Below are 18,800 nucleotides of genomic sequence, written 5' to 3' on the forward strand. Positions count from 1 at the left end.
CCAAAACTTATTCACATAGCAAACTTCTGAATTTGAATAAGGATTAGAGAAAAGTAGAGATCAATGACAATGAAAGCTTAGTGAACAGTGAAGTGTTGTTGTAATAGTTCTGTTATAAAACATCATAGGGAAATAGATGTGGTAACAAATCTGAAAATATCTGTTTGTGTTTGCTAGCCTACTAACATGTAGCTACTTTCATTTTATAATTCAGGAATCATGGTTTGTGTCTGCTGGAAAACTGAAATCCCCCCATCTTCAGAATATCTGATTTTAGCCTTCAAAAAAAAAAAAAAAAAAAAAAAATTAGGTTATTGAAACCATTCACAAGGGAAACAAACAACAAAAACAAAAGGAAGAAAACAAACACCAATACACAAGAATTATTTTCCTTTCCCCCATACAAAATAATAGCAATGGATACAACAGTAATTGTTTTAGAAACTTACTACCAAATGTAAAAGAAGGAATCTCTGTACAAAACACATATGCTATGTTGCCTTGTGTCTATTATGTATTGCAGTAAAATGACACCAGCCCCGCTTGTACTTTCACATTCAGGGAGTATGCATATGCAGAAATAAGTGCCATATTTCTCATCTTACCTCGCAGCCTCTTCAGTCTCTGCTCCCTCCTCCTCCTCCGCACGATCAGCAGCATCACAAAAAGCAGCAAGACCCCAACCAAGATACAGGAAATGGTCACCAGCATCTTTAGCCCTTCGTTGGTTGCCAGCCCTTCCTCACTTTGCACAACTGACTTAATGAGTGGAGGGATTGTACCTGGAAACAGTGTCATGATATTAGATGCCTATTAATGAAGACAAAAGATTGAGTTCTCAGGGAATATGGCATGTTTTGTGCTTCAGCTGCATGCAGAACATCATTAAGAAGGATTTGTCATCTTCAGGGTGGATGTGTAGTGGCCATGCGCATGTAATCAGTCACACTGGTAACAAGGTACTGGCTGCAGAAACTCATAGATTACCAGAAATTGAGAAGATGTGCATTCATCGATGCCCATTATACAGTCAAATACTATGATTAATTTTAAGTCAAATTAAATCATTACAAAGCTGTAAGAGATCTCAAAACTATTACCTATGCATATTACTCCTTACTATGGGAAAAGTAGCACTGCTGTGACATATTCATACTTTCTGCTGGGCTTTTCTTTGTAAGGAGCATATTTGACAAAGTTCATTTTTTGCTACATACATCGGATGAATCCTTGCACAGAAACATTCTTATATCATGTCTTAGGGGTACAGCAGTGATATTGATGTGAAATTCAGATAGCCAACCTGATGCTAATTTGCTAAAGGGTGTCTGACATTATACTCATCAGTAAAACAGGAGAGTAACACTGGATAGAAACAATCAAATTTTGAGAGGGAAATGAATCTACAAACTACTGGCATCAGCAGGCAGCTCACTTTTTCATTTTGGGACATATTTGCATTTTGAATATACCTGGCTTCCTGGTGATATATAATACTTGAACTTTTCAATTCTTTCTTTCTTTACTTCTAAAGGACGTGAGAAGAATGCAGCACTTTCTTTGGAAGACTGTTTAGTCATGGAAGGCTTCTCACTCATTTCCTGATTGCTATTAAACTGCTGAATGCAACCATAAATGAGGCTATAAAATGCAGATTTTTTAGAAATGGGTAGAAACACGCAAGTATTGTGAACTGTGATGACTTTCGATGAAAGCTATTCAATTTTAACCAGATACTGAAATATAAAAGTGGTTACCTACTTGCCAAAAGGTTAGGAGGGTGAGAGAGCAAAACAGGTACATCTTTTTTTACATTTTAATTGCTGCATTGTGTGATATAGTTATATGTCATTATGTACCATACAGTATAAAGAAAAAAAAAAAGTGATATGATGGAGTACAATGTGAGTGCCATAACCACAGTGAAAATGTAGAATTCTAAGCCATGTTTTTTCAAAAGAGCTATTTGAGTTGCATATAATGAGAAGAGTAGTTCCCTAAAGGGATGGAGATAAACAGAAAAGCTACAACCATCCAAACCTATATCAGGTACTTCAGAAAATTTATTTTCTTACAATTGCATTTTGAGTATTTTTCTACTGTTCCATTTCAGTTCTTCCCCATAATTTTCCTTCTTTTTCTAATTTTCCATTGCTTAGAATAAATACACAGCAGGATTTTTTCCTCTTGTCTTAACTGAGATACAGTTTTTGCACTACTCTAAAGGCAAAGATAATGATTAGATGAAGAAATGGAAAGAACTTCAAGCTCCTGAAGATAATACTAATAATTGTCTCTAAATCCTCCAAAACACTCCTAAATACTAAAGGGCCAAATTTTGCTATGAACTAAAGTCACACAGACCATTGGCTAAGGACTGTTGGTTTCAGCATTACCAAAAATTTTGTCTTACTGAATATTTTGTCTTGCTCTCCTTAATACTTTGATGTAAATCAAATTAAGAGTGGCCTAAATTTCAGTTAAACCTTGAGTGTTTAGGTGATTATCATTTTCCATAGCTCTTGCAAGTAAAGTGTCAACCTCACAACACTATATACAGGCAGTACAAGCTTATTTAAAAAAAAAACACCAAAACATACTGCAAGTTTATATATGCTTCACATTATCCATTTGTGGATATTCAGCAATTGTATTAGAAATTACCAAAACCTAAAGCTGCTATCCATTGAGAAAACACCATTTCAACTTTCATCGTCATTCTAGGTGTTGGCTAGGAGTGGAATAGTCAAAGCTTTTCTCAGAACAAAGTCCCAGACAAATTGGGAGTTGTTTCTTTTTTCCGCAGGTTAATTCACCATTGCCCAACTTGTGACTTTAGGACTACCAAATGTTTTCCTGTGTCCTAACAGGTAGGAAGTCCCCTGGTGGGTTAGAATCAATTAACATAGTTTAGAGCAGCTACCAAGCTGATCTGATTTAATGTCAAGGCTACTGAGTAGCTGATCTCTGAGTCAGGGAGCTCCTTTGCAGCACTACAGCTGCACATTGCTAAAAATATCTCCTAAGTATTGAGCGTAAATGTTCTGAAAAACAAGGGGCAGGAAGGTCATAAAATCTGTAAGCTGAAAATGGTTAACTGAAATATCTATGAATGGAAAGCAAAAGGTTGCACGTAGATCTGTCATTAACCTTTTGACCTAATTCACCATGAAGAGATTTAAGGTAAAGCATATTTAGCCATGATATTTCTCAGGATCTCTATCACAGATAACTCAGCTACTGCAGTCCAAACAAAATGACCACGTAACTCAAGGATTTCTACAAAGTTTACAAAGGCTTTATCGTAAGACTGCTAAAGCTCCTAAGCTTGTTCTTAGCATTTGGTATGCTAGAACTTTCATATATGTATTATCTAATCTTCAAAGTACTATCCTTGTATTTGTTTTATCCTAAGGGTGACTGTGACCCCTAGAAGCTGGAAGGCATTAATCTCACATCACAAGACAAACCAATGGTAGAGGTAGGGTTGACACTCAAAAGCAGAACTGGCCAAAAATTTCCACTGGCATGCTTTCTGTAAATGAAAAATTCACTATCTATGAAAGCAAAAATTTCTGCATGAAGTATTGAAAGAAAATGCTGATTTCTAATCAGACACTATTTTCCAACTCTGAAGTGCCTTAAGCCTACGCAGCTTACCAAGGAACAAATGAATGGGGACCTGGGACTCTGTAGGGACAAATTTTGCTGTAGAAACACTGAAACAGTTCCTTGATGAAATCCCTTATGTAAGAACAGACTATCTTAATTTTCATTAATGATAATCATCATCATCATCATCTTCATCTTATCATCATTTTAGTTCTGCATCAAATATAACAAATTAAGGAAATTTGAAAATTGAAATTTCCTTTTCCAGCCATGTTTTCCTCTCTCAACCTTGTGGTCAGTATTTGACATCATGCTGCCTCTCTAAGGCACAATATAGGTCTGGCAAAGCATGCTTGACAAACAAAACCATCAATGCTGTAAATGAGAAATTTTCTAGCTGACCAGAAGGAGTGTCCCAGGAAATTTAATGCTACAGATATTTTTATTGTTTTATTTTCTCACTTTTAAAGTTGTCAGAGCAACACATAAAATCAAATGGCGTGCAGGTCACAGTATGTGAAACCAAGGTAAATATCACCACCTAACCAAAAAGCAGAGTCTGACAAGATTTCAGATCAGTACATTGTAAGCATACATTTGATTTCACTGCTATCAGTGGGAGTTTAAGGCTCTGGACTTGCATCTTCATATAATCTCATTTTAAGGTATGGCTTAAGACGGTTTGCCCCAGTCATATATATGTGACAATAATTGTGGATGTAAAAAAAGATCACTGAAAGTTGGATACTGCCTGTAAAAAGATACTGGAAAGAAAAGAGGATAAGCTAAGTAAAGTGGCAAGAAATTAACTCATAATACTTGATACAGTCATTACTGACAACCTCTATACCACTCAGTAAAACAGGTCCTAAGCCTACCTGGCAAGATCTGGCAGTATTTGTATAACTACTTGGATCTTGGTTTCCAAAGTGCTGAGATGAAATCTTTCTCTTAATTTTCTAGAGTGTCTGAAATAATGTGAGGACTATGAGGCAGCTTACAAAAATGACATTTTCAGAGAAAAACATCAGAGGATGTGCTATTTGCAAAAGGATGAGCCATGACAGCATGTGTTGTTAATTATCTGCAACTTGTAAGTACCTAGTGCAAAGACTGGACTAGTATTAGAGGATGTGTAAGATGCCTGATTCATATCCCATACTTCTGACTGGGAATGGCCCCTGTTGCTTGCTCTTCCCTGCACCTTACATGTGTACTGTCCTGGAGAGTTCTGGTTTGAGTGGGACAAAACTGTGGCAGGGAGATATGATACCAACGCAGAGTTATGAACAATTAACAATTCAGTGCTGTTGCTGGGAAATTATCAGTTCTTGTTCGAACTTGCTCACTAGTCCTGCTGTTTAATCTACCAGTACAGATGTCACCAAGTGGTTGCACAATACAGCACGATATTCCTGGCAACACAACAACATTTTACACTGGATGTCTCCAGAAAAGCTCTGGCAATTCACACTAGAGCAATTCGAGATATTTCCATCTGGAGCCATCTGTATTGCCTTTTTGCCAGAAATACAGCCGTTTCCCACTATAGACTCAGCAGAAGCACACATGTGCCACCATCACTTTCAATAAATATGCCAGGATATGAGCTGGAGTAACTGACAAATTGGCATGTTTGCTCTTGCCCTCATGTTCTGGCTTTTGAAGGATGGACAGTAACCCTTGAGAGAAGGGCAGGATGCAACAATTCCTTCATCCCCTGTGCTCTGCTGGCGGGCACGACAGAGCCATCGGTCACGGCCATTAGTTTCACTTTCCCCTGTCTGTAAATAGTCATAATAGCATTGTCATTGCTTTGCCCTTGGAGGATGTTGTCCGGAGGCTTTCCTGGAAGACAAGCTAGTTAGCAGCTCCGTTGTGTCACATAATGGGTTTTGAGCTGTGTCGCAAGGACATTGCATGGAATAGCAACAAGGCCAGTCACCGCCATGAATGGCTGCAGGAACCAATTCTTTGGAAGACAAAAATTTCATGGAAGAGATGCATGAAATACTAGCAACTGCTTCTGTGATCACTGGAACTAATGACACCTAGTGTCCTATGGTTACGTGTTTCATGGTTGATTGACTTTGGTGCTGGAGCTTTTCCTCAGTGAGGACAAATAAAAATTCTTCTTTTCTGCCTGGCAGGCTATTGTCATGAAATCAGCAGGCATTTTACATCTTTGAGACTGTTACCCCTCTGTCAGCATGGCTAGCAGATTCAAAAAGGGGGTTATGAGGGAAAAAAAGAAAGACAAGCAAAAAAAAACCAACATAAGAAACTAGAGTAAAAGCAGTATCTCAGACATGTAAATAAAAAGATATACTTACTGCCATCGTAATTGAGTGTTGCAAATTTGGCTTGTTTCTCTGCACAGCCAGCGCTGTTGCACACTCTCATTTGCAGTTCATACCAGGTTGCCTCCTGGAGGTCATATAGTATGTAGGACTTTGACAGGGATGTCCGCTGAGCGGTTGTCCAGACTGTTGTCCCAAACGGCCGATACTCCAGGGTGAAAGAGGTGATGGGGCACCCACCATCATTCCAGCCTATCAGGTTCAGCCTCACTCTTGTGGTGTTAATACTAGCAAAGAGCTCTTGTTCCTTTGAAAACTGTGGCTCTAGAAGCAATGATATATTTTAAGTGAAATGTTTAAGTATTACAGATATAGCACTCTCAAAAATATAAAACTAAGAGAATAATTTCTAGGACAATCCTAACCTCATCTTAAACTCAATGTCTATATATTCATCTTCCTTCCCCCCCTGGCCCCCCCAGCACCCCAAATGTATTTTTCACACTTTGTACCAAACTTAAAACCTAGATTTTCAAATCCATATGTGAAAAAAATATCCATACATCTCTGCATGGACCTGACTTGCTGGTTTGCACGGATAGGCATAAGTCAACTTGTAAATCTAGTGCAGATACTTCATAACAGTAAACACACCTACTCACTGCTATGCAAAAAAGAAAAGAGTTCAGAGAATCATGTAGAAATACCATAGAAGATAAATACACTTGAAGATTGTCCACTGGTGCTCTAGTCTTCTTTCTAGTCTTCTTTTGAAGTGGAATTGAACACAATTTTGTTTGAGAGTACAGAGGCTTTCATTTGTGGAAAATGACAGTTTTGAAGAACTTACAAGTAAAAATCAAATTTTTAAAAATATTAATATGTTGACATTGCACATGATATATTTGAAAATAATATATACTTTGAAATTTGTGTTTCTGAGTTAAGATGTTTCCATTCAGAAAGAGCATGACATTTCTATTTACTTGCCCTGCTTTGGGATCAAATGTTAGTTTCTGTTGATATATACATTAAAGTTTTTTTGGCAGTTCCACATAATACAGGAGTAATGACAGTAAAAAAGGCACAGCAGAACTGAAATAATGACAATAGGCAGACAAGACAGGTCACCAACAAATGTTATTTATGTTAAATATTACTGTAGACCACTTAAAAGTATTATTGCTAGTTTCTTAGGAGAAACACAATATTTTTACTATTGGAAGTTACACCTAATGTGATAAAAATGATCTATAATGTGCTTTTTTATTCTATATGATAAAGGATAACTTATTCAGTGAGAGTCTGTTTGCCATTCTTGTGCCTTGACAAGATGTACCAAAATGTACTCTCTTTTCTAAATTCTACAGGAATTTAAAAGAAACTGGTGATTCCTACTGTGTATTATGAACTTTTTCAACTGGGTCTGACAATAGCTTTAGATAGAGATGCTTCTGGAGGTCTCACATGAATGAGAATGATCTCATCATTCTAAATCACACAGTATCTTGTTCAGCCTGTAAATGTTACAGGTAGTTTCCAGGCATGTATATCAAGTCCTAGAGAAACTCAAAAGATTGGGAGATCTGCTTTCTCATGAACCATTTGGATGTTATCTGAAGCATGTGTAAACCTTACATTTCATGCAAAGAAAAGCAGAACACTCAACTTCTACTTCTCTAAATGTCCCTTTCTCTAATGTCAGCAGATCACTCTCCCTGACTACTGATAACCTCAGCACGTACACAGCTGATCTGCAGTCTCTCCTGAGCTTCAGCAAGTCATACCAATCTACTGCATAACAGGTCTTCCCCATGCCACTGAGTGTCAAATGAAATATAAGCTTGCTGTGATGCTTGGGAGATTTGCAACAGCACAGGTGTGATGATTAGCATAAAGAAAGGCAAATGTACCTATCACAATAAACTATTTTTATTATGAAACCACTCCCAAATCAGAGTATTTCTTACAACTAGTGAAGAGATGCAAGGTGAGGTGATCTTTAGAGCATTATGCAAAGCTACTCCACTCTGTTGACTTAGGGGTAAGACTTTCTAAAGTGCCTCTTTAAGAAGGTCTGTTGCAAAATTTGCTCATAATCCTGACACATATTTGCAATGTGGAACTACCCTCAGCAACCAGGACTAGGAGACCCATTACTAAGTTAGCTAAGAATTCCACACATGTTGGCTGTATCGTCTTGCAGAGCTTGATGCAAACTTTTCCTTTATTTTTGACAATTATCCTGTTCAAAGGGTGCTACTTGCACGGCTCCTGCAATACCAGCTTGGAGCAGAAATGAGACATTGGCTCCATTTCCTCTACACATAAATATACTCCCCATCTTCCTTCAACATCCAGACAAATAAACCCTTGGATTTTTAAAACATGAGAGGAAGCTATTTCCTTATGGCAACAGCAGTAGTTGGAATTGTTATAGCCTATGATAGTGGAGACATCCCCTTCCCAAATATCCATCAACCCAACTTAAAAAAAAAAGATTAGAGAAACAAGGAAGGAATATCAGCCAGTACGTGCTTCAAGTCCTGCAGCAACAGCCTCTTCTGTCGCAGCATGGACACAATTGGAAATGTTTCCAAACCCAATAATATTGAAATACCCAAGTCTGTCTTCTCATCAAACCAAGATCTACAGCAGAATGCAACAGTTTTAGGTGAGCGAAGGGGATGGAAATCAACGTACCTTTTCCAAGTGTTTTGGCCTCAATGATCTCGCTGATGCGTCCTGGTCCCACTCCATTCTGAGCAGTTAGAGTAAACTTGTACCAAGTGCCACATTTCAGTGTTTCTAAACGGTAGGACCTCTCACTAGGGCTGATGGGAAAACTACCCCACTGCTCACTGTTATCTTCCGAGTACTGCAAAATATAACCTGGAGAAAAAGCACAGATGTCAATGATAAGCCAGACACCAACCACAAATTCTGCAGGTAATATGACAAGTCATTTTAAAGACCTAATAAAACTAGAAAAATCTCGTTCACAGGAAGGCATACAGCTCTCCTCTGACTAAAAGATACCAGACAATACATTTTTCTGCCCTTACAACAGCTTAAATACCATTTTTATGATCGTTTCAAAGGGAAAAGAAAGGGATAGACATTTCTAAATTCCCTTCAATCAGCAACAAAGACCAGACGATGAACCTGGACCTTCAAAAATGAATGGGTAGATATTACATGTCTGGAAAATCAGAGAAAGTAACTGTCATAACAGCTGAGAGGGTACGCTGTAAGAAAGTGATTAAATCTGTGATTAAACCACCACAAAGAGAAACTGCAATTTACTGAAAGCTGTTATCACCATGATAGTGCACATTAAGCACTGACAGGAATACAGATTGCTCTGGATTTTTTTGGGTTGGTTTTGGGTTTGTTTTTTTTTTTTAGCCATTCATAATTATATACTAATCCTATCAACATATGATAATTTAGTAAGAAGTTGCAATTAACCTGAATTATATTACCTCGGATAGAACTGCCACCATTGTCTCCAGGTATCCAGGAAAGAGTGATAGAGGAAGATGTAGTTTTGGATACAGTGAGTCTTGGCTGGTCTGGTGGAACTAGATGGGAAATAGTTAAAAATAGAAAATAGATTCAAATGATTAGACATGATCTTAATGTCTTCTAACAGTCATTTATCAAATAACTGTTTTGAGTTGCAAAAAATGCAAATAACATCTGTCAAAGTGTCTGTTTAGCTGACATCCTTGGTTAAGACAAGAGCAGACAAGCTCTCATTTTTTATATTTAATTTTCTACACAATTTTGTCTTTCAGTTCTTAACCCTTGCTTTTCTGTGATTTTTTTGTATCTGTCATCTGTATATGTCTAAATGGCATATGAACTACCCAGCCATTATTTTTCATTATTTTTTATATCTGTTTTAGAATTTTTAGTGGTGGGAAACAGATGTCCACTTGCAAATGATGCCCCACTCATGCATGTGTTTGCAGGCTATTATGGCAAAAGTAAAAAAAAAAAAGTGCATAACAAGAGTTTCTGCAAGTATGAGTGCTAACTAGGTAGCATAGTTAGATTTGTGATCAGAGGCAGATCCATAATTCTTCCAAATCACACCATGTCTTCACTGAGGCTATTGGTATAAAGACAACACAACTCTATCAGCAAAGGCTGAACAAACTTGGAAACACTTCAGTTCTGCTGCTCCCTATAAATGATATGGCTGGTCTAAGCTGTGGGACAAAAGAACCTCTTGGTTCCCAGGACCAGCTCCAGACAGAGTGCAGGAATCATCTCCCATCCTCTGCCCAGTGTCCAGTTTCCTTTGGAGAAAAATCCAGTATGAAAGGGCAGAGAAGGAGCCATGCTATATCCCAACAAGTCGCCCAGGGTAGGGAGAACTGGGACTGGAAATTGGGACAGGGAATTGGAACTGGAAGTGGGACAAGGAACTGGGACAGTTTAGGCTCAGCCTAAGTGACCCCAAATTGTACCAGTGTATAGCGGCTGGGTTTCCAGAGCTCAATGCTCAGGGGCAGAAAGTGGCAAAGTAGCCAACTTTCTCTTCACTTTGACAAATTTACCATGAATCTACCGTATAAAAGGTGTCTACTGAGCCAATACGATCATATCCTAGTTAAAGTCTGGAGAGCTCATCTTTGAATTCTGCCTGAATCATTTAGCTAGTGCTGTTGTACAAGTGAGGTAACCAGAACAATTGCATAAAAACAGTAAGGCCATGGAGGACAGTGTTTGCTAAAACAGAGATGAATGGCAGGCGAAACTCCAAAGAGCTAATCAAATTAGTATTGGAGCCCTGAAGGGTAAATATTTACTAATACTTCATTAATACTCAAATGCTTTACATCTGCAATTCTAGGTTCAGAAATTGAAAGAGGAAGAAAGGGAAGTTCCTGTTTCAAATCCTTTGCACTGCTCTGGTCACGCATAGCAGCACTGTGTCTGGATCGTCAGATTATTTTCTGAACAAGTGTTACTAGAGGTTACTCCAAGCTCCTCAGAAACATAGACTAAATTGAGCTTTGCTGCCTCAGGAACAAGGAGTGAGTCATGGGCAGTGTCCATCATGGGAAGGGATATGAGAAGCAGTGGCACAGCTGGGATGGAAAGCCAGGGAGGAGAGACACCAGGGTAGTCACACCTCCTCCGGTCACTGCCACTGCAAGCGTGGGGAGGGAGGGTAGTCAGTGGCTGCTGCTGGAAAGAGCTGCCCTTTCCCTGCCATAATGACTGCTTGACAGACACCAGCTCGTAAGCAAGACAGGACAGAAGACAGAAATTCTCTGTCGTGTCCAGCAGCCGGCTGCCAGAGGACATTGCCTGCTTTGCCGATGTTTAAGGGGTAGCTCTACCTGCAGAGTGAAACTCCAGGAAAATCTCCCTGCTGCAGTTCACGTTCAAGTCATCAGATTGCAAAACAATGAGTGCTGATGTGGAGGCTGCTGGTTTACGGCTATTAATGAGTTCAAAGGGAAGTTGATTTTACTGCCCTCACTAAATAGTGCTGAAGAAAACAAAAAAGTTCATTTATGTTCTAAAGGAAAATTCCCTACATGAGATGGATTTGTTCCATTATTCTTACTGACTCAGCTGTATCCATGGAGAGAGACTGCACACACTACGCTGTGAAAGATTTAGTATAAAACCTTTCTTCACAGCTTCACCTTACCTACAAAAGAAGATGGTCCCACATGTTAAATGTCACTCTTTCTCTGTCCCTCAGGGAAGTAATATTGATTTGCTTTTAGTTACTGCAGTACAATAACAGCAAGGATATGCAATTTTGAAAGTAGTGAAATATAAATATGAGGTTTCCATTTGGTAGTGTTTTCTCTCCCTACTTCCTGTTGTGGTCATGCTTCAAACATTGCAGGAGAGCATCTTTAGGCTATGTTGGAGTGTAATATACACTATGGCATTTCTTTCAAGGCTTAGTGGACTGGTTTATGCCGAGTGAGTTGCATTGCAGTTGAGATAATCTGTGTTCTCCTATGTTTGCACTAGGAATTTAGATTGCTTATCAAGGGACAGGAGAGTGACTGGCCTTGGCATGGCTCACTTTCCCAACTCAGTTACTTGGTTTCCTGTGGTACAACAATTTGCAGCCAACTGTAGCACTCTTAGGATCTGCTTTAGGGTAAGTGAGCAAGAAAATCTCCTGGGTAGTGAATTCTTGGTATGTGAATACACACGCTTTGTTTCACATTACAGTTAATGTGTATTCCTATATTTTCACTGCTTTTATACATATCAACACCATAATGGATACATTATATACATTTCAACATGCATATAAAAAAAAGCTGGTAATACGTGCTAGTTGAACTTGTACTGATGTTTCATTTTAAATGCTTCCTCATATTCACCATCAGTAAAATTCTGCTCTTGCATAATTAAGTTTTTGTCCAAGGTCTCAGTACAGGGGCAAATTTCTGTTGATAGCTTTCTGGAAGCTGAAGAAAAGGCCTTCAGCTCTTTCTGAATTTTGCAATATTTAAATGAAACATGTAACATTTGTGAGGACAAGGCATAAGTTGACATTTTCTGTATGAAGAACTAGAAAATAACTGAATGCAAACACTCGGTTGTCAATCCTACAAAAGCTTACATAGAGACTTATCTGCAAGTGTGTGAAACAATCCACCAAAAGCAAAACATTTACTATATCATAAAATGTGATGGCTGAGTCAGAATGACCTTCATAATGTTTTATTTATTCATTTGGAAGAATGAAATTGTATTAATACAGATTAATATTTTACATATACCTGCAAACAGATTTATCCATGCATTACCAGCACATAGCAGTTAATAGCTGTGATAACAATTATGAAATAGATCCAACAGTCTTACCTTGGACCTGCAAATTCAAAATTATTTCATCTGATCCCCAGTTGTTACTGGCCACGCAGCTGTAGTATCCAGAGTCCTCTGCTTTCACAGTACGGATGACAAAGCTGCCATTGCTAAAGATGCTTCTTCGCCCATCAATCATCACTAGACTGGGTGTCCCGTTACTACCTCACAGGAAACAAAGTGCATACATTAAAGAAGTTACAATCAAAATTACTCAGAATTGGATTTTTTTTGAAGTAACAATAGAAAGAAAGAAAAAGGGAGCGGGGGTGGTGTCCTCCTCTAGTAAAGACAACAAAGGAATATTTTCTGCTGGGAAGCACCTGCCATTTACATAAAGAACGCACATATCCTGGCCCCAATTTGAGTGAAAATGGGAACTCATTCCCTCTTTAATTACCTGCTATTTCATAAAAGTGCCAAAATAAGAGTAAAAGGCAGTTCCTGGCTACAAAGTCCATCCTTATAAAATTATAGCTATTTGTATCAATGCATAAGATGGTTTCATAGCACTGCAGTATCACTGCTTAAGCAGTGCTTGGATAAAAATTATTGTCCATGTGTATTTCCAAGTGACTCTGTCAAACTGTAAAACTAAAGATCAGAACAGAATAATGGAAAACAAGATATGTGCCAAACATGTACACTGCATTCCACAGCATGATTCAATGCATCAGACATTTTGCTCTCTCAGACTTAAACTATTCTGTGTGCCTGAAGTTGAAACAGAAAAGACTGCTAGGTTTTACATTTTGAACGTTTACCTTTACCCCTTCTTCATAACTTTTCCTCCTTTTTGATACCTTCTAATCACCACAGCCACTTAGTTTTAGTTCAAGGAATTTCTGAACTCCTCATCTACTGTGACTGTGTGCAGTCCCTGCAAATGGTCCTTCTTCCTGGCACAGCCATTTAGGATCATCCACATCGCAACCCTCAGGATTTTAAGCAAACGGGCTTTATTTGAGCTATACATTTAGTTGCTGGTTACCTATCCTTCATCCATTTGACTGTCGGAGCTGGGTCTCCAACGGCTTTGCAAGGGAGGACAATGTCCTTCATCCAGGGAGTTGTCACCGTGCCGCTAAATGTCAAAATCCTGGCAGGAGCTGAGCAAGAGAGAGGAAGAAAGACTTTAACGAGATGTTCACTCATACAGCCCTTGGAAGGGAAACACAGACATCCAGAGTTAAATGTTGAAAACCAAACCAATCTGTTTCAAGCTGTGCTTTTAGGAAATTAATTCCTTTTAACTCATAATATCAGCATTTATTCAAGCACAAATATTATAATTTTAGTATCTGGAAGACAAGTAACTAAAAGAGAGATAAGGTGGAGGGCTGGAAGAGTCCTTGTGGAGAAAAAGAGCAAAAGCACTTATCATCTTTACTGATTTTTATATATTTCATAGTAGAAATTATGGATGAAAATTATGTCCAAGGGATGCTTCTCTCCAGTCTTCCAACAGGAAGTGTCCACAGTAGACAGGTATCTTACAAAAGCTAAATTATTGATACATCACTGTTACAACAGCTATGGTATTAAGTAAAATAAACCTTCACGTATGAACGTGTTAGTACATTGCAAAGAGTCTATCTGAAGTCCACAAATATGAACAAACCCTTAAGTCAGCTTAATTTTTGTCAGCTCTCATATCACCTAAATATATCAACAAAAATATCATTCCTGTAGTTTCAGTTTATAATATAAAGGAACATTAGGGTTGTATTAGAGCTTCATTGTATGTTATTACTCAAGAATGACCCTTGATAGAAACAGACTTCTTGTTGGCCTCTAAATATACATTTCAAAGGCGCATACTGATTATAGATACATGAAATACTGTATGTTTAATCCTGATCTACATCAATCATGCACACTGATCAGAATTTATACTTAATAATCCATTTTACATCAATTAGAAAAACATGAAAATGAAAGCCCGCATCAAATATAACTGGGACAGTTCATCTCAAAAAAAAAAAAAAAAAAAAAAAATCATGCATGAAAGAACAGGCCTTGAAGAGCTAAGGGAAATTGTTTGAGTAGGCTGCAGTGGGACTTGAGATATTCATAAGGAGAAAGGATTTCATAGATTATATTATCAATTTGGACTGCGTCGCCTATGTTCTCTTCAAGCATTATTGAACACTAAGCTTCCTGAGAGATTTTTCTCTGGTCAAAATTTTAACTGAAAACACATGAAGTAGCTATTTAAAGATTTAGGGTAACAGACAAAGTCAAGGTTAAGTAATAGGACGACATTACTTTCCTAACAGTCAAGCATCAACATGTCCCGTTCTGGCTAAACAGTAGCTGAACTCCCCAGCTCCCTCCTGGCAGCTCTGATGGCTAGCCCTAGCAGGAGGGTCCTGCGGCGTGTGCTGCCCTGAGGACATGGTACACCAGAATGATACGAAGACACTGGTCAGTCAGTAAGTCTCACGATGCAGACTTGTTTTCCACGGTGGCACTCCTAAGGCCACGTCTTCTAGAAAAGATTTACAGAGGCCTATACTGACACAAGCCATGGGCTAATTAACCAAGCTAACTGAAACAGAAAAATGCTCAGTCTACCCAGAGACACGGTGTGAAATGCTGACTCCATTCAAGTTAGTGTTAGAAGGCTCATTTGTCTTCAGTGATGCCAGGTTTTCTTTGCAGAAGATGCCTCATGGTACTCATGTCATCTTTAAAAAGCAGCAGGAGACGCTGTCAGCTGTGACTATCTACAAAACACATCTGTAAGCATCTGGATTGCTCCTCGTAGCTGCAGTGCATTCTGAGCAATGGTGGTTATAAACTCGAATTCCTATTCCATGCAAAATTCCCTCTGTAACATGAAGCCTGAAAACTCATTTAAAATGAACTACTAATCCTTTTCTTCTTGGCTTTTTCACCTCTCCAATGCTTCTCAAAATATCCAGCTATTTCCAACTGCTGCCCATTACTTTAGGGCAAGGCATATGTAATGCAACAATCCTGCTGAAGCCTTCAGCATGGCATGGCACCACTGCTAGCAAACTTTCTGTGATATCCCTTTACTTTTAATAGTTATTTCAACAGTGAATTCTTCCTTAAGTCATAGGTTGGATATCAGATCTCCAAAGCACAACATTTACGTTGTAGCTCCTGGTTTTCAATACCCTGTGTGTCCCATTTCACAGTGATGTGTGGAAGTAACAGAAACCTCACAGAAGCCGAAGCCAGTGATCACAGATCATAACTCAGACGCACACACTACAAAAGCATACCGCGCTATTTTTGTGAAAGTACCCACAGCTTTCTATGCATTATCCTATTCCTTTCATGTACTGAGTGCTTTTAAAAGAGATGGTAGAACTGCATGAAAATTCTTAACTCCAATTTTCTTTATAGCTTAAATTCTAACAATGTTCTGAGACTGCTAACAGGTACACAAACAAAAGAAAACTAGAAACAAAATAAATGTCTAGTGAAATTCCTTTGAAAACAATAGGTTTGAGATGCTAACAGACATTCATGACCTTAAAATACCTTGAATCTCACAGACCTCTCCCTTTTGAGCCAAAGGCGCTTTATGCAACATGTGGGCAATTCAGCTGCAGGGCTTACCTCTTTGTTATCGAAGCTACCCAAATGCTTGCTGACTACCCACCAGCCTTACTTTAAATGGCATGGCACTGGATTAGGACTGTGTCTGTTCCAATTTTTTGCAAATTACCCAATCATTAATCGAAGATAAAGAGGTGCCTTCACAGAACACTGCACTCTTTTATGCTAATGTGGTTTTCTGCTTGTTTGTTTAAATTATGAATCTTATTACCTACATTTACTGTCATAGGTTAAAAAGCAGAAATTCTTTGCAAGAGGCCATAACACACTTTTCTTTTTTTTTTCTCTCTCTAGAGGACAACACCAAATTTTGAAAGCAAACTCTATAGGGAAACTGAACAAGAGTTATGGCAGTTCACTGCAGCTCAGCTTAATCCAAATACAAGAGGCATCAGTGAATAGCCTGGGTCAGGAGTTTCTTTCATTTACTTTCTCACAGAAGAATATCCTACGTATTCCAGTATGATGAACCGTTAAAGAAACAGACCAGTGCGGTGTGAGTACTGTCATGTGAGCCCCACATGTTGCTTAAAAACAGTGAACACACAAAGCGACATAGACTAGGAGGCAGATCTGTTTAACGTTTATGCTCAGGTAGTCTACAAGAACAGGGGAAACTCAACATTAAAGTCAGAGAGTTTTCCCCAGAGGATCAGATTGCCGTGGGTCGAGATCTGTTATCATCATGTTGCTGGCAAATGCCATTCTCCATCAGTCATGGTCAGGAAATAAGAGAAACAAGGTGCATGCAAGGTTTTCTGTCTTTTAGATATAACTGACAGGCTAAACCTACAACTGACAGCAATGAAGAGTAATTTGAGGGGGAGGGCATATCCTGCTTATGTGGAGACTGAAGTTTCATTGCTGTCATTATTTTCTGTTTGTTAGGTTTTTTGCTTATTTTTGTCAGTTAATTACAGAGAATAACAATCTGTTCTGAGAAACAGAGACACTAAAGAAAGAAATTTCAACTTGATTTAAGCTTTCATTTAAATTGGACTATCTGTTTCACATCAAACCCCTCTTTAGACAATTCTCATTGTTCTCAAAGGGGTTCTTAAAGGGGTTATAATTAAGTTGACATAATTCAGTTCAAAGTTAACTCTCATTAGCTGTCATGATGGTATCATTACTTGGACAGATACTGTGAAATAAGTGGAGAAAAAAAGGAAGCAAACAACTTTACAATAATGGTCCGTAGGATGTTCTTGCACTGGGCATTTGTGGCACAATCAGGTTACAACTGCTTCTAACCCTGTGATGTGTTACTTGATTCTGACGTACTGGGGGGTGAGAAAGGTCTTCAAGGCTATTAGCTCTGCCCATCCTTCTTCACTGCGCATCCACTGCCCTTATTACCGATCACCACTTTTCTCCCAGCTCTCTAAAAGGCCCTGTGATGCATTCATACAGGAAATCTTGTACACGATACAGTAATTTCTAACCTGGCTACATCCAAAGTTCATAAAGTTGCTATTTATCAGTATTCCTGGTGTCCATCACAACCTCCACAAATGGATTATTCATCACTTTTTCAGTCCTAAGTGCATGTAAGAGAGGCTTTTCCTGAGCATCATCTAATGCAGACTTTATACCGGAGTATCACTACGAGCTCTAACATTGACCAGATGCGTTCTACCATCTTTCAAAATAAAGTCTTGTTGACACTGACTTATCTATATTGAATTAATTAATTATTTTTCCTTAAAGTCCCCTTGTCTTTTCATACAAGCTATTTTTAAGTTCACTTATTTGTAATCATGGGTCCTGTTAAATAAGCTTTGGAGGAGCAGATTTAATTCCAGTTTTTGGTAAGCTTGTTCAGTTGAAGTACCTGTGGGTCAGTTTGTAACTTCTCTATTTTTGGTAAACCAAGAGCAATCACATACTACCTTTCCTCGTAACTAGAGGTTATGCATCTTGGTAACTGCAAACTCTGCATTGTTCTGCATTCATCTTGACTGAACACCTCCCACTTTTTTTAAGTGCTTAGGAGATGGAGAAAGAGAACTTCTGGTGCATTATGTGCAGGGGTCCCTTCACACTCCTGGGTTTGTCTACATCCTCAATCTATTAGTATTGCACCATATTGTTGTCTAATTGGTTTTGCTCTTATCCAAGTATCAATGTTTATGTTTTATTTTTGTTTCCTTTTTTTCTTTGTTTTCATCACCACACATTTGTTATCCACAGGTAACAGCAGGCCTAAAAGGAGGACCATACTGAAACCTTCGCCCTGTTTTCCTGAGGTGTTTTTTATGGTCCTCCTTTACAGATATCCTTTACACTCCTCATCTACCTTTTAAGATCTCAACTTCGGTCTCACCAATGTTCAAAATGCAGTATGCAGTTATCCTACAAGAAATTTAACAACAGAAAACCTCCAGGTTTTTCAGATCCTTCAGACTTTTCATAGCCTTTCAGCCATCCTTC

At 38.5% G+C, this 18,800-nt stretch overlaps 1 protein-coding gene across 2 annotated transcripts in view; it reads right to left on the reverse strand.

The window, feature by feature from the left end:
- Positions 1-18,800, reverse strand: part of DSCAM (DS cell adhesion molecule) — a 471,940-nt gene that overhangs the window by 43,333 nt on the left and 409,807 nt on the right. Inside the window, exons 22-27 of one of the 2 annotated variants that reach the window (XM_075772425.1) lie at positions 13,765-13,882; positions 12,771-12,934; positions 9,398-9,496; positions 8,616-8,804; positions 5,946-6,236; positions 606-782 (exon numbers count right to left, since the gene is read on the reverse strand). In XM_075772425.1, coding sequence (XP_075628540.1) covers positions 606-782; positions 5,946-6,236; positions 8,616-8,804; positions 9,398-9,496; positions 12,771-12,934; positions 13,765-13,882 — 1,038 coding nt within the window. Of the gene's footprint in view, positions 1-605; positions 783-5,945; positions 6,237-8,615; positions 8,805-9,397; positions 9,497-12,770; positions 12,939-13,764; positions 13,883-18,800 lie in introns of those variants that run through there. The other variant, XM_075772430.1, reaches the window with a different exon arrangement.

The sequence above is a fragment of the Balearica regulorum genome, chromosome 1, assembly GCF_011004875.1.
Source record: "Balearica regulorum gibbericeps isolate bBalReg1 chromosome 1, bBalReg1.pri, whole genome shotgun sequence".
In the NCBI taxonomy this organism is placed as follows: Eukaryota; Metazoa; Chordata; class Aves; order Gruiformes; family Gruidae; genus Balearica; species Balearica regulorum.